This window comes from Heptranchias perlo, chromosome 6, assembly GCF_035084215.1.
Source record: "Heptranchias perlo isolate sHepPer1 chromosome 6, sHepPer1.hap1, whole genome shotgun sequence".
In the NCBI taxonomy this organism is placed as follows: Eukaryota; Metazoa; Chordata; class Chondrichthyes; order Hexanchiformes; family Hexanchidae; genus Heptranchias; species Heptranchias perlo.
In genome coordinates, this window is record NC_090330.1 from 42005340 (window position 1) to 42022658 (window position 17319).

Below are 17319 nucleotides of genomic sequence, written 5' to 3' on the forward strand. Positions count from 1 at the left end.
GATTGGTGGATCATTTCCACTAAAGTGGTAAATTAGCATATTTTCATCATATTCAATTTTGGATGTCTTAGCAAATTCCATACGGATAAATCCATGCTTAATGGATTATTGGTAAATATCCATGCCTGCATATTGACTGCCAAAAGTGTTACACAAGAGGACCCCTTGTCGCCCACCCACATAGATATATATAAAATTATCTAATTGTGCTTTTTAAGTGCACAGTCTCTATTGCAAAGTGTTTGGCAAACACTTGAATCCGTTAACGGAATTCGTGCCAACTCGTCATTATGTTGTGAGAACATAATTATGCCCCTTGTGTGTGATGTCATCATGATAACAATGATGCTCAGCTTTTGTAGTTCCTCCTCTCCCTGGGCAATGATGGCAGTGCCCCTTTAAAAGAGCAATGTTGCAAGAGATTCCTTCTTTTACCTAAAATAAGGTGAATTTGATTTGCTTACATTTTACTTTTCTCGCTGTGATGCTTCTCTGTTAATCAAATCTGTCCTTTATTTTTATTTTTTTTAGCTGGCTTTTTCACACTCCAGCTGTGCTGAATCCAAGAGGAGTTTGGTGCAGTTTGGACAATGAAAGCCAAGACCAAGCAGTGGAAGCAGCTAGTGCTGATTGGGATACTGGCATGGGCACTCGTCTTCTTGCTGCTGTTTACATATTTCACAGACTTCAAAACAGATGAGCGTCCAGCCAGCTCTTTCACATACACTGAGACAAGAAGGCTTTTCCCAGTACAGGGTAAACAGAGAGTCATTATGGCGGCCTTCCCAAATCCAAAGGTTTCAGCAAGTCACAGAGAAAATAACCTTTTCTTTGAGGGTGATGAAGATTCTGTGCATTCATTGCGTTTAGATTCTTTGAATGATAAAAATCTAAAATGGACTCAAGAGGAGGATAATGGTAAACTTCAAGTCAAGAAAAGAGTGAAGAAGAAGATTATTGGCAGCCAGCAGCAAACTCAAAACAGGGTGATGGATAAGATAGTTAAAATTATTACTAAGGATGGCAATACCTATGTGGAAACAATTATTCAAGATGCTAAGTCTAAGCCTCTCAAAAAGGTAATGAAAAACAAGAAACAATCAAGCTATCCAGTAGACCCACTACTTGAAAATCTAGATTCCGTAGACCTAGAGGACTTGCAGTTTTCAAAATCCAACTCAGTGCTTGTCAAACTGTGGAGAGGAAATATTTCATCTGGGATGCTGAATCCTCGGTTACAGAAAGCTATGAAAGACTATATGAATGAAAACAGGCACGGTGTCCACTTTCAAAGGAAAAGGTGGACTGAAAAGATGATTGGAGAAGAACTCCTCTGTGAGCTGAAAAACAGAGTCAAACTAAGAACCCTTGATGGGAAGGAGGCTCCATTTTCAACACCTGGATGGAAAAAACACATTCCCCAAATTCCTCTGAACAAGATCAAGATTAATTCACAGGTCTTCAGAGATTGTGCTGTAGTCGCATCTGCTGGTGCAATATTGAATTCCTCCCTTGGAGAAGAAATAGGTAGGGACAGATTTTTTGTCATTTAAAATGCAGTTTGTATTGTTGACTGGAATTTTTAGTTTGCAAAGCAAAAATTTCTGTGTATGAAGAGCAAGCAGGCAACTTGAAAAATCAAAGATGGTGAAAATGAAAGATAGCCTTTTGAGGTTTGCTTTAACCTATTGAAAGGGCAATTTGACTTATCCTATGGTTACACCTGTGTGTATCTCACTAAAACAAGTTTTATTGTCCTTCACTTTTCTCTTATTATTTCTGTCCTTCTGAATGTAGTGACCCATGCTGGAGTAGGTTCCTTGGGTGAAAATTCTCCACTATATTACCAAGCAACCATTCTCCTGGTATGAGCCAGGAACATGAGTGTTGGTGGGGTATTTTGCCATGGGGCCATTTGACTTCACCAGCACTATTTAAAGGGATGATGCAGGAGTTACAGGTTAGTTGTTGGATTATTTGTTCTGGCTGCAGATGCATTTGTACCTGTTTTTGTAAGTCTCCTATATTTAAATACTAGGACTAGGGGACATAGCCTAAAAATTAGAGTCAGGACTTTCAGGAGTGAAGTTAGGAAATGCTTCTACACACAAATGGCGGTTGATGCTAGCTCAATTGTTCATTTTAAATCTGAGATTGATAGATTGTTGCTAGCCCCATATTGTTTAATACCTTTGGTTAAGGCAGGGATATGGAATTAGGTCATAGAGCAGCCATGATCTCATTGAATTGCAGAACAAGCTCGAGGGGCTAAATGGCCTATTCCTGTTCCTAAGTTCCTCTGTTCCTATAATAAAGTTTCAATACTTTACAGGGATTGGGCTGGCTAGCTGACAGGCAAAAGCAGGGGCACTGGCGGAGTGGCAGTGGTGGGACAGGAATGCTGTCATCCTGAGAGAGGACAGGAATGCTGTCATCCTGAGAGAGGACAGCAGGTTCATGTTCCATGGAGCCACTGCCACTTGCTGCCTCCTGTTATGCGCCACCTTCTCCTGCAAGAAAGTGGGAAGTGTGTTGGCTGCAAGATGATTGGGCAATGTGGCTGAATAGCTGCTAGTGTGTGTGACCTGTGAGTTGTGGGTGTGCGGCTTGCAACAGTGGTGATGTGTGAGGGTGAGATGAAGCATCTCATTGGAAGAGTTGCGTACTGATTGAAAGAGTTTGTTGGTAGGTGGGTGATAGGGGGTGTAGTACATGGAGCAGTGGATGCAGCTAATGGAGCAGTTGGTACGATATGCCACTTGAAACTTGAACTCACGCACCTTGACAACTCATGTTAAATCATTTAACTTCTTCCTGCACGGCATGCATGTTTGTGGTGCTGTGCGCCAGGCATTGACTTCGGTCCCTACTGTCTCAGGAGCATATGTCTGGAGGGCCTCTTGCCCCCCTGCGGATATAAGATACCCCTCCTTCTGTCCACCTCTTGCACCAAGGTCTTTAGTGCATCATCAGAGAACCTTGGTACACATTCTCTCGCAGGCCTGGTACAAACTCAGATCGGCAGATTGGTGAGGTCTGGCATGCAGATTGGAGGATGTAGGATGTAGTTTTATGAAACCTTTATTCAATATTTTAAATTAAAACAACAGTTTTTAAACATAAGGATGACACCTCCATCTGTGTTTTACATGTGTGATTTCTGATCTCCGTTTAGATCCGTATCTTATAGTTTGAAAATATCAGAGTCCCAAACTTTGAGCAGCCAAGTTGTTGCTCATTAAAAATTCTAGAGCTCCCATTATCACCATGCTTCAAAATAGTCTAGCACAGATTTACTTCACCATGGACTTCCAGCACTTCCTGCAGCCACAGTGCACCTCCCCTTTAAGAGGAGCAGGCTGCCTTTAAGTTGTGCTAGCTACTCCCGGTATCAGAGCCCCTTGCTGCTGCATGCAGCCACTCAACAGTGCAGGTAACGCTGGCTGCAGGCAGCAATCATAGAAATCATTAGGCAGCACAAATGTTCCGTGCTGCCTGCACCGCAACCAACAGGCGCGGGTTAATTGTGCACTGCGATCCTTGCGCCCGTTTTCGGGGGTGATCCAATATAACCCCCATTGTCCGTGTCTGGTTGATGTGGAATTAAATTTTGCAGCAGCATCTATAAGACTTGACTATGGTAGAGACGTATGTACCTTTCATACATGCAGGCAACTCACAACTCTGAAGGTGGGACACTAGCATAAAGCACACGAATGCAAACTGATTTTTCAGCCCAGTGAAGATACAATTCAATATGCCAACTGCATGAAACCAGGTTGCACTACTTGAAGTATTGCCTCCTGTTGGCTGCTGAGAGTGGCATTTCCAGCTAGGGTGATGGTGAATGATAATACTGGAGAAAGAAGGGAAGACAAATAAATTAACAAAAAAATCCTAATGAATTGGTTTAACAGCTTGGTCAATATGCTCATTTTTCATATTTCTACATGCATACAGTACTTCGGGGTTAATTTGAAACAAATATCCCACCCAGCTTCTTTTGTTCTGCTTAGTATTGAACTTCCCTGCCAATTATATCCCTCCCATGGACCAGCTCATGCACCCACACTGCTGTTTTCCTCCCTCATCCGGTATACCCTGCATGTGGACAGACTGAAGAAAACCGAAGTTTTAAAAATAAAATCATGCATGTTTGTAAGCGTTATGCTCACTGTACTAGTTTATAACTGTGATGTACAGCAGCAATGGTAAATTAGGGAAAAAATAGAGGATAAGTCAGCCATGGACAGTGGAGATAGTGGACTGTAGGATTCAGAAAGCAAAGAAAGTAAGAAAGAACTTGCATTTATATAGCGCCTTTCACGACCTCAGAACGTTCCAATGAGCTTTACAACCAATGAAGTACTTTTGAAGTGTAGTCACTGTTGTAATATAGAAAAGATGTGGAGATGCCGGTGATGGACTGGGGTTGACAATTGTAAACAATTTTACAACACCAAGTTATAGTCCAACAATTTTATTTGAAATTCACAAGCTTTCGGAGGCTTCCTCCTTCCTCAGGTGAATGTTGTGGAAAAATGTTGTTTTCCACAACATTCACCTGAGGAAGGAGGAAGCCTCCGAAAGCTTGTGAATTTCAAATAAAATTGTTGGACTATAACTTGGTGTTGTAAAATTGTTTACAGTAATATAGAAAATGCAGCAGCCAATTTGTGCACAGCAAGGTCCCACAAACAGCAATGACCAAATTATCTTCTTTTAGTGATGTTGGTTGAAGGATAAATATTGGCCAGGACCCCGGGGAGAACTCTCCTGCTCTTCTTCAAAATAGAGTCTCCACCGCTCATAACGGACATATTGGTATCAATGTGGCTTGCCCGCTATACGGGTGGACACTGTAACCAAGAAAGCCATGGAGGTTCCCCTGATTACACTACCTATGTAATCTCTCTCGTGTTCTCCGTGATTTCCCAGCACTTTCCCGGATTCTTTTCTCCCTTTGATTTGATGTATCCGTTAAGCCGGGAGTTATGACACTTCTTCATCACTATTTTATTTATTCTTGTTTTAAGTTCTTCCAACTGCCCCTTAACCCATTTTTTTTATGCCTTTATCTCCCGAATTTCATTGCTTTATTGTTTGAAAAGCTGTACTCACTCTTAATGTTGGTTAAAATAAGTGTAGCGTTTTGTGATTCTGGCACAGAACCTGGAAGACAGACGGGTTAGCAGCCCATTGCTAATCTAATACTGACTGTATTAAAGTCTTGATAAAAGAGACTCATCCACACTCTAGCACGGTGGGAGCTAAAGGCTTTAAAAACTTCAGACAGACCGAGTCTAGCAAAGTCTCAGGGAATGTTTACCACCCGCCAGGCACTGGGTGTGAAATTGACAAAGCTGGAATAACGATCGACACAAAATCCTCACAGCTTTTCCCATGAAATCAGACAAGAGACAGAGAAAGTGTTACAAGGGGTTGATTTCACTAAGATCAATCAGTCATTAAAAGTTCAATAGTTAATGACAGGTTTGCACTTTAATAAGGTAGAGCAGCTGCTGAATTGCCCAAAATAGCCAGTCTGCTTAATTCGGTTTAAGTGGCGCCTTTGTAATTGATGCCTATGGTAATGACAAATGGCTAGTGCCATTTGCCGGATATAGGCGGCTATCCTCGATAAACGGGGATGGTGTAAGTGGTGGGGACTGTAGTGCCAAGGGATCTTTTACGTCCACCTAAGAGGGCAGACAAGGCCGCGGTTTAACACCTCATCCAAAAGACGGCATCTCCGACCATGCAGTATTCTCTTAGTACTGCACTGGAGTGTCAGCCTAGATTATGTGCTCATGTAGTTCAACGGTGAGTTGCCTCAGGAGTGAAACAAAGAAGTCTATGCCAACCGAAGGTCCAGGTACCCTGGATTATTTAGTATTATCTATGTCTATGGAGTGAACCTTTGGTTTAGTGGTGGCATTGCCATCTCTGACTCAGAAGATGTAGGCTCCAATCCCTGCTATAGACAGTCCTGGTGAGTGGAGTGAATAGATAGTCCTGGAGCTCCAGCTCTAAATTCTAGGTTGACATCCAGTAGGATACATGCATCTATTGGGTGTGGGTGACACCCCCGCCATCTTATGCGTTGTGGGAGCCCATAAAATCCTCCTGCCATAAATGGACATACCATCCTATCGGCTGGTATAAAGATGGTTATGGCCATGGAAGCAGCATTCATGTCATGGCCTGTCAGGCTGTTAATCAGACTTCAACACCTTTCTACTACTTCACATTATTCTCCAAGGGAAGAGAGTGAAAATACAAAACAATATCTATATAATAGATATTTCCTACATGTACTACACTTCAAAAGTGCTTCATTGGCTGTAAAACATTTTGGGACGTCTTGAGGATGTGAAAGGCGTTCTAGAAATGCAAATTCTTTCTTTGATATATAAAAAGTCGACACCAGGGTTTTCTGTTTTTATGCTCATGACCTGCAATATTTCTCTATTCACTATAATTCACTATTACGGGCAGAAAGTTGCAGGCTGGTGAGCACAGAAGCAGAAAACTCCACCTCTTCTCTCTAGCATGCACTTCCTCTTTGTTACATTTATTTTTGCCATCACAGTTTTACTGAAATGTGTTATTGATTGCTCAAGATAAAGCAACATTATATCAGAACTGAAGACATAGAGATCATGTGGATTAAAAGTGAAAAAAGTGCTTAGAAAACTATGAATGAGACGCTACTAATGACGTGCAAAAACAACCAAGAGTTGTAGGGCTGCAGGAGGTTACAGAGATATGATGTGGAGATGCCGGTGATGGACTGGGGTTAACAATTGTAAACAATTTTACAACACCAAGTTATAGTCCAACGATTTTATTTTTAATCTTGTGGGATTAAAAATAAAGCTTGTGGGATTAAAAATAAAATCGTTGGACTATAACTTGGTGTTGTAAAATTGTTTACAATTGTTACAGAGATAGGGAGGGACCAACTGGAGGAAATTGTGTATCATCCAGGACTAGATGTCAAACAAGCAGTCTGACAACACAGAAGCAGTGGGAGAGTTGAGAGGTGGTGGTGAGATAGTCTGGGTGTTGTTAGCGTACATGTAGAACCTGACATCATGTCTTTGGATTATGTCGCTAAGAGGCAGCATGTAGATGAGAAACCCTGAATTCAGTGTTTGCCAGGATAGCTTGAAAATCAAAAAACATTGCTGCCAGAGTTGTGACCCCAGTCCACCACTGCTGTCAGTCCCATGCCCACCCCTCCCCTCACTGCTCACAGACCCCAGGAACCCATCTGTAAGCCAAACTGCAAATTCCACACTCCATTTCTGCAAAATGGCAGTAGTGTTCCTTTCTCAGTGCTACCAAAGCCCAGGACTGTCCCCAATGCAGCTCAGCATCCCCCTCCAGTATCATTAAACACCAAGTATATACCTCTAACTAGCACTTGTATACCACCTTGTTGTGTATCTTCAGGTTCAAAAGTAGTAAGGGTGCAAGGTGGGAGAGTAAGTCTGGAGGAAATGGCAGATGTAAGATGGAGTGAAGCCATGGAAAGACTTGAAGATTAGAAGGAAGGTTTAAAATTTAATGCATTGGGCCAGGGAGCCAATGAAGTTCGTGAGATATTTTTAAAATTCTTTGGCAAGACGTTGCAGCGAATATTCTCCCATCTGAGGCAAGCACCCCATCAGTACCATAAATGGTGCTGACTCCCACCTAAAATATTTAAATACTTCATCAAATCATCAAAATATCTTAAAATGCTTTGTAATGTAAATTACATTTGGAGCATGTTGTTATGTAAGTGATCCATGAGGCCTTTCTTAATGAGCATCATCCATGACTGACATTGTGGGGGGACAACCAGCTTCCTTACTCGTAGGAATATCGGAACTTCAGAAACATAGGAACAGGAGTAGGCCATTTAACCCTCGAGCCTGTTCCGCCATTCATTGAGATCATGGCTGGTCTGTAAGCTAACTCCATATACCCACCTTAGCCCCATATCCCTTTATACCTTTGGTTAATAAAAAAAATCTATCAATCTCAGATTTAAAATGAACAAATGAGCTCGCACCAACTGCCGTTTGCGGAAGAGAGTTCCAAATTCCTACCACCCTTTGTGTGTAGAAGTGTTTCCTAACTTCACTGGCTCTAATTTTTAGGCTATGTTCGCTAGTCCTAGACTCCCCAACCAGCAGAAACAGTTTCTCTCTATCTACCATATCAGACCCCCTTAATATCTTGAAAGCTTTGATCAAATCACCCCTTAATCTTCTAAATTCCAGGGAATACAACCCTAGTTTGTGTAATCTCACCTCGTAATTTAACCCTTGGAGTCCAGGTATCATTCTAGTAAATCTACGCTGCACTCCCCTCAAGGCCAATATATCCTTCCTAAGGTGCGGTGCCCAGAACTGAACACAGTACTGCAGGTGTGGTCTAACCAGAGCTTTGTTTAGCTGTAGCATAACTTCTACCCCCTTGTATTCTAGTCCTCTAGATAAAAAGGCCAGTATTCCATTAGCCTTTTTGATTATTTTCTGTACCTGTCCATGACATTTTAATGATCTATGTACATGGACCCCTAAGTCTCTTTGGACCTCACTGTTTTGAACTTTTCACCATTTAGAAAGTACACTGATCTATCCTTTTTAGGTCCAAAGTGGATGACCTCACACTTATCTACATTGAAATCCAATTTGCTACAGTTTTGCCCATTCACTTAATCTATAATATCTCTGCAATTTTATGCTTCCATCTACACTGCTTACAATGCTGCCTATCTTTGTGTCATCGGCAAACTTGGATATGTGGCTCTCTATCCCGTCATCTAAGTCATTCATAAATACAATGAATAGTTGAGGCCCCAACACAGATCCCTGTGCGATCCCAATAGTCACATCCTGCTCATTATCCCTACTCTCCGTCTCCTGCAGCTCAGCCAATTTCCAAACCAGGTCAATAATTTGCCCTCAATTCCATGAGCTTCAACTTTAGCTAACAGTGCCTTATGTGGGACTTTATCGAATGCCTTCTGGAAGTCCATATAAACAACATCCATAGACATTTCCCTGTCCACTACTTTAGTCATCTCTTCAAAAAATTCAATCGGGATAGGCAGGCATGACCTACCCTTTACAAATCCATGCTGGCTCTCTCTGATCAGATGAAACCTTAAGGTGTTCAGTCATTCTATCCTTAATTACGGACATTAGTAATTTCCTGACAACAGATGTTAGACTAACTGATCTATAATTCCCTGGTTTCCCTCTCCCACCTTTCTTAAATAGCATAGTGACATGTGCAATTTTCCAATCTAAATGAACAGTTCCTGAATCGGGAGAACTTTGGAAGATTAGAGTTAGGGCATCTGCAATGTTCTCACCTACTTCCATTAAAATTCTGGGATGGAAACCATCTGGTCCTAGGGATTTGTCACTCTTTTGCACCATTATTTTCTTCATTAATGTTAATTTCCTTACATCAATTATAGAGTCCCCATCCCTGATTCAAAATTATTTTCCATGCTCTTCCTTTACTGTCAATATTGATGCAAAGTAATTATTTAACATGTCCACCATTTCCTTATTTTCATTTACAGTATCACCATTAGCAGTTTTTAAGGGACCCAATTTGTTCTTGACCACCCTCTTTTTCTTAATATAATTGTAAAAAATGTTTGCGTTGATTTTGATCTTGCTTGCAAGTTTCTTTTCATACTTCCTTTTTGTAACTCTTACTATCTGTTTTGTCACCCTTTGCTGTTCTTTTTATCTCTCCCAGGATCTGTGCTATTTTTTGCATTTTTGTATGCTTTTTCTTTTAGTTTTATGTTGTCCCTTACCTCTTTTGTTGTCCATGGCTGTTTTTGTTGGCAAGTAGAGCTCTTGTCCCTTAGGGGTATAAATTGGGTCTGCATCACGTTAAATTATTTTTTGAACACCTCCCACTGATCTTGTCATTTTACCCATTAACAGATTTGCCCAGTTTACTGTGGACAGTCTCTGCCTCATCCCATTGAAGTCGGCCTTACCTAAATTTAGAATCTTAGTAGCTGATACGGGTTTCTCCCTTTCAAACACAACGTTGAACTCGTTCGTATTATGATTGCTGTTAGATAAAAGATATGGTCTAACCAGGGCTTTGTTTAGCTGTTGCATAACTTCTACCCCCTTGTATTCTAGTCCTCCAGATATAAAGGCCAGCATTCCATGAGTCTTTTTGATTATTTTCTGTACCTGTCCATGACATTTTAATGATCTATGTTCATAAATACAATGATACATGTTGGTGCCACAGATGACACAGCTTTGCACCTGGCTGTGATCTAATTGATGTGTTTAAGATGATTAAAGGAGTTGATAGGGTCGAGAGAGAAACTATTTCCTCTGGTGGGGGAGTCCAGAACAAGGGGGTATAACCTTAAAATTAGAGCTAGCCTGTTTAGGGATGATGTGGTGTTCCCCAGGGGTCAGTATTAGGACCACTGCTCTTTTTGATATATATTAATGACCTAGATTTGGGATACAGGGTATAATTTCAAAGTTTGCAGATGACACGAAACTCGGAAATGCAGTAAACAATGTGAAGGATAATAATTGACCTCAGGAGGACATTGACAGGCTGGTGAAATGGGCACATGGTAGATGAAATGTAATGCAGAGAAGTGTGATGTGATATATTTTGGTAGGAAGAATGAGGAGAGGCAATATAAACTAAATGGTACAATTTTAAAAGGAGTGCAGGAACAGAGAGACCTGGGGGTGTATGTTCACAAATCTTTGAAGGTGGCAGGACAAGTTGAGGAGGCTGTTAAAAAAGCATATGGGATCCTGGGCTTTATTAATAGAGGCATAGAGTGCAAAAGTATGGAAGTTATGGTAAACCTTTAGAAAACACTGGTTGGTCGCAGCTGGAGTATTGTGTTCAATTCTGGGCAGCACACTTCAGGACCTTAGAGAGGGTGCAGAAGAGATTTACTAGAATGGTACCAGAGATGAGGGACTTCAGTTATGTGGAGCGACTGGAGAAGCTGGGGTTGTTCTCCTTAGAGCAGAGAAGGTTAAGGGGAGATTTGATAGAGGTGTTCAAAATCATGAATGGTTTTGATGGAGTAAATAAGGAGAAACTGTTTCCATTGGCAGAAGGGTCGGTAACCAGATGACACAGATTTAAGATGATCGGCAAAAGAGCCAGAGGCGACAGTGGAAACATTTTTTTTATAAACGCAGTGAGTTGTAATGATCTGGAATGCACTGCCTGAAAGGGTGATAGAAGCAGATTCAATAGTAACTTTCAAAAGGGAATTGGATAAATACTTGAAGGGAAAATATTTACAGGGCTATGGGGAAAGAGCAGGGGAGTGAGACTGATTGGATAGTTCTTTCAAAGAGCCGGCACAGGCACGATGGCCGAATGGCCTTCTCCTGTACTGTACCTACTATAACACTATGATATGTCAGGAAGCAATTCTTCACACAAAGGATAGTAGAAATCTGGAACTCCCTCCCCCAAAAGCTGTTGAGGTTAGGTCAATTGAAAATTTCAAAATTGAGATTGATAGATTTTTGTTAAGCAAGGACATTAAGGGTTATGGAACCAAGGCAGGTAGATGGAGTTAAGTCACAGATCAGCCATGATCTAATTGAATGGTGGAACAGGCTCAAGAGGCTGAATGGCCTACTCCTGTTCCTATGTCTGCTGACCTGAATCCTGTATGGCCAGTTCTGTACAGTGATTGCCACCTCTGCCTGTAAATGGGGGTGGGAGAAGTAGCAGCAGGTGGGTGCAGTCTGCCTCTGGTGGAGCCTGACCTGCCTGGCCATCCCTTCATTGTTTCTCCTCCTTTACTTCCAAAAAAAATAAGTAAAGGGAAGTTTCCATGGAGAAACTCACAAGGGATAATTTTCACTTTCGGGAGTGGAGGAAAACCGGTGGTAGTGGATTGGCCGCCCATTATACTCCCCGCTCAATTTGCCTTTCCATGGAAGGCTAGTTAATATAATTAGCTGCAAACGAGTTAATAATTAACTGGCGCCAATACAAAATCCAACTGGAATATTGGATGGAGCGCTACATGGGCAGAACTCTGGTGTAAGGGACCTCCACTCATTTCTTCATCAGTCATGCCCATTTTACTCCTGTCAATTGGATGTAAATGATCATAAAATCTATCTTAAGCAGTCTGCAAGATGGAATTTGAAAGCAGGAAATATTGATTGCTATTGTATGTTTGTTTTATACTTAAAGAAATCTATTACTTCATCAAATACAAAATTGAATGATAAACTTTAAAACACATTCGACGTAAAAACAACTTTACACCTGTGGGAGAGCATCTGGCCTTTGCTGATTACAGCAAAGTGACAAGGTGTAGCAACTCAGATCACTCTCATTGTAGTCTTCAAATCTAGATCCCAGGAACCCTGCGTCTGTGAGTTTAAAGCCTGTGATGTTAAATCTGGTTTCTGTAGATCGGCCCGAGATTTGAAGTCGCAGTTTTACCTGGTCTACAGGAAACTAATTTAGCAGCATAAATGCAAGGGGTCAGTTCACAGATGCCAGAATTTAAAACAAAAGTGTGGGTGTATTGGGGGCGGGGGCGGGGGGGGGGGGGGGGGGGGGCCAAAGAAAATTGCTTTTCCCGGGAGCGGGCAGAAATCCTGGCTCCAACACGCCGAAGAACACGCACGACCCAGAGTCATCAGGTTGCGCATGCCGTTCCCGAACCCGGAAATCCCGCTGGCAATTAAAGCAGCAATTGAACTAGTTAACCTAGTTTAAAAATCCAAAAATGTAATTAGCAATGAAGGCATGGGATGTCAACATTACCTCAGCATGTTTCCCATGCTGTGTGAAGCACACCATGGGAAATGAGTCGTGTTTCAGCCGGCAGCCATTTGGACATTTAAATCCCTGTTTGACAGATGGGGATAAAAGGTGAGTTATTGCAGCAGGGCATTCAGTTCTTTCAGACAAACTTTTGGCTGGGAGATCTTTGTGTTTAGTCTGAAAATTCTTGGTTTCCACTCAGAATTGTTCTGTTTACACATATTTAGCAACTTTTCGGACCCCCTCAAACTGACACCATCAAAATGGGGGGCGCGATGGCTGCATTCACGAGTACATCCAAGGACGAGGAACATCACCATTCTTGCCAGGCATGGCGTGCACTTCCACCACTTGTAGAGCTACAACACAGTGTTGTGCCACAGACACTTACACAAGAGCAGAGGTGAACAACAGAGAAAACGACATCGCAGGAGGCACTACCCTCATCAGAGGGTCTAGAGGCCGAGGTTCAGCTTCGTGGACCTTTGAGGAGCATATGGAGACTGAGAGTGAGCCACCAGGTGGTCGAAGATATCTGCAGCCTCCTTCATGCCAAGCTGCTCCTGGCTGGGCCTGGCGGCATCTTATTACCCATCGCTGTTAAAGTGACCACTGCCCTCAACTTCTTCGCCTCCGGATCATTCCAGAGCGCCACCGGGGACATCACCAGAGTCTTTCAGTCGTCTGCACACAAGTGTATAAGGCAGGTCACCGACAGTTTGTTTCACAGGGCCTCGCAATACGCCAATTTCCCCATGGACGACAGGTCTATAATTGACCATGCGATAGGACTGCTGAAGATGCAATTTCGGTGCCTCGATCATTCTGGGGGAGCGCTTCAAAATGCACCAGCGAGAGTGGGTCACATTATAGTAGTGTGTTGTGTCCTGCACAACAGAGAAGGGTACCGATTGATGAGGCTCCATGCCCTCACCTAGCATCCACATCTGCAATCAACATTGAGGAGGAGCAGGAGGATGATGATGAACCCAGTGGCAGAGCAGCGGCTCACCTGGCTGCTCGTGAGGCCAGGAAGTCATTCATGTGAACGGTTCTCGTAAGATCAGAAAGTGATCGAAAGAGCACCAACACCAGCCCCCTCCTCCCCCCACCCTCTGCTGCACAAAATAGTCCTGTAACTACACATACACCCACTGTAAAGTGACCCACTGGGAGGCATCAAGTGTCACTGTTCATGATGAAGCACATGAATGGGCGCTACCACAAAAGCCAGTCAAGAATGGGTAAGACGTGGCAGTAGTGGTGAGAATGCTAACATTTAATGTGACTTTAACAAAATCAAATAGAAATGAAAGACATGACAGTCTGTCAGACACCCTTGTGCTTACCCATTGTGATCACAAATCCTTAGCCTTTCTCTTCCTACTACTTCTATGTGGTGCATCCCCTGTGGTTGCAGCAGAGGTAGTGGCAGGTTGCTCATGTTCATGCCCTGACCGCTTAGATGCTTTCGGCCTACGCCCTCTGGGTTTTGGAGCCCGTGAGGGCCCCTCCAAAGACTGCTCCATCTGCACCTGTGCAGGGCAAACACGGCCACCTGGAGAGGAGGCAGCATTGCGGGTGCTGGTTGGGGGGGGGGGGCAACGGGTGAGACGTGGGAGCACTTTGAATGGTGTCCCAACTTCCAAGTCACTTTTCGCCATCATCCTTCTCCTGGTCCAGGCCCACATCGCTCCTACCACCCAGTTTGAAGGACGTGTGTAATGCCTTGGAAGCCCAATTGTAAAGTTTCTGTCTGCTTGTTTAAGGCGGAAGAATGTTGTTCACTGAGAGTCCAAACGGCCATTGTCAGGGCCTGAATGGACTCATTTGTGAGCAGTGTTTGAAGCTCAACGGACACTAGCCTTCTCTCCATCGCAGACATTTCCGCAGTTACCTGCGACACTATCTCAGACAGTTCCTCATGTCCCTGTGACACTATCTCAGAGATTCCCTCACGTTCCTGTGACACCATTCCACTAATACAGGAGTTGGACTCCTCCATCCTCTGCGCTATTATGGAGTGTGTGCATGGCACCTGTTCCAGTACCTCGCAAACATGCTGCTGTCCCTCGATCATTCTCCTTTTAAAGGATGGCCCCCGGGGTTCAGCATCTGTGTCCAGCTGAGCAGAGCCTGGAGAGGAGTGTGCCCCCTGCCACCAGTGTCTGCTTGTGCTCACTTGTGTGTAGCGACTCACCAGGTGCCAACCCAACAAAATGACTACTAGGACCCACCAAGATGTGAGTATCTGTGTTAAGATGTGATGGTGCGCCCTCAGAGACAGAGAGTCATTGAAGAGCCTGAAGAGGACATAAGGCAATATTAAGCATTGTCACAGCTGTGTCATGTTGCGATGAGCATACTGAGGTGTTCACCTTGCCAATCATTAACATCTATTCATGATGTGTGTGATGAATGTTAAAGTTGCGTCACCAGATGTTTGTGGGGTGCCAGCCTCAGTGTCCCCGCCAGACAAGCACTTGAGGGTCTAGCTGATCTGCAGGGCCTTCTCCTCCGCCTCTGCAAGGACCACTATTTGTTGTGGCCCCCCCTCCAGACCTCGTCCTTCCGCATGCATTTTGCACTCTCTTTTCCTAGAAGTGGAGAAAGTACAGCCGTGTGAGTGAGTGATGGTGAAGTGGCCAGGCAATAAATGCATTGGTTTGGGTGAGGCTGACCGTGAAAGAGGTGCATCAGAGGGTGAGTATGAGACAGAAACATCACACTGGGATCAGGATTGGGGTGAGTGGTAGTGGTGGGGTCACAAATGGGGAGGTGCGGAAATGTAGGTAAGTTGAGGGTGAGCCTTAAGTGGGTGTGAGGAAGTAATCTTGGCAGTGCAGAATGAGATGAGTGGTGGCCAGCCAGCCAGCCAGCCAGCCACTGAAGTGAGGCATTGCTGAACCTTGCCCCTGTGCGACTCCATTAGGCCTTCTTGCTCTTTGCTCCAGCAAAATCCATTGGAGCAATGGCCCTTTAAATCCAGGCTCTCCGGCTGACAGCCTGTCATGCAGGTGCACAGCCCACCCACTGCGCAGCTTTCAGACGGCAAACCCAGAAACAAGATTAATGGCCACCAATTAAGCCGCAATTGCATGGCAAAGTTTTATTATTAGAGTTTGCCGTGTGCCCATTGACCCTCCCCCACCAGCTGCCATCCTTTTAAAATCGAGCCCTTGGAATCTGAATTAAAAGGATGACAAAGACATTTTGTGGTATGAGAATTGGGTGCAAACCCACTTCCCAACATTCCATGGGCATAAGCTATGTTCTATGGGGTTTTAACTTTTTATTTAAATAATGTGTAAATGTTAGTCTTAGGCACATGTTTCTGTGTTGTGCCACTAAATGGTGCACACAGAAAGGGAAATTATTAACTTTATGCAATCAAATCATCCCCCACATCAGCTGTAAAATTATTTTTGCCCATAGAATGAATGACTAATGTTTCAGCCTCCCCGGAAAGGTCATTTTACTTAACAGGTATTTGCTGAATGATTAGAAGGAATCAATGGTGATATTGGGATACTCCCCTGTCTAGCACATACCAAAGATTGATATTTTCACACTTCCATCCTGATCTCCCTCTTTCCCTTCTTTTCTTTCATGGACTGGTGGCAAGAGTACCATTTTAGTACCGTCAGTACATTTGTTTTCAGATATCCCATAGGCTCCTGGTAACACCTAAGGCTGCTTTAGATTTTAATATCATATGAAAGATGAATTTCAGGTACTAAGCATGGAATTACAGAACACTGCACAAAATTGGTTAAGTTGCACCTCTGTTGCATCACCACAGCATTGCAACATTTTGCAAGTTCATTTGATCATTGGACTTATGCTAATTGTTTACATCCAATTGCACAGAAACGATGTGGATAATGCAGCAACATAGTATCCATGCCATAAACATAAGGGGAAATTTCCCCTAACAATACCATACTACACTTGATGGGCAAGGAGGCCCCACCTTGGCAACAGTTATTATACTGGGTCAACCTCAACCACATTAACCTATCTTGAGGTTGCATAGTTGGTGGTGATATGTAATGTACTTGCATATTGGTAATTGATCACCAGAGGGCCTCCTGAACGGAGTAAACATGCTGCAGCAATTACATTCCAGTGATAAAAGACCCTGGAGTGTTATATCTTTGGAGAATATTTCAAACAGTCAGAAATAAAAGCATCCATTACATTACCACACCAACTTGAGTGTTCATTCAAACATAACAGGGAGCAGCCAGCAAGATAGCAAAATCTGCATTGGGTTTCAAAATGGCTGAGGTGGCATTAGAAGCAGTCACTGCATGTCTGACACAATCCTGAAGGCCTTGATGACCTTGCAGTAGCAATTTTGAAAACATGACTGCAATGAAGTGTCATAAGATTTTTTTTTGAAAGCTACAACTGTCTGTGACATTGCTTTTCTCCAATTTTGTGGAAAAATTTACCCCAATTAAGTGACTGCCTTAGGTCGGATTCATTGACACCATT

The 17319-nt window shown here is 43.2% G+C and overlaps 1 protein-coding gene across 1 annotated transcript in view; it reads left to right on the plus strand.

Moving 5' to 3' along the window:
• The first annotated feature begins 590 nt into the window (after positions 1–590).
• The window catches only part of LOC137322510 (beta-galactoside alpha-2,6-sialyltransferase 2-like), a 66717-nt gene continuing 49988 nt past the window's right edge, over positions 591–17319 (plus strand). Inside the window, exon 1 of the mRNA XM_067985437.1 lies at positions 591–1527. Coding sequence (XP_067841538.1) covers positions 591–1527 — 937 coding nt within the window. The remainder of the gene's footprint in view (positions 1528–17319) is intronic.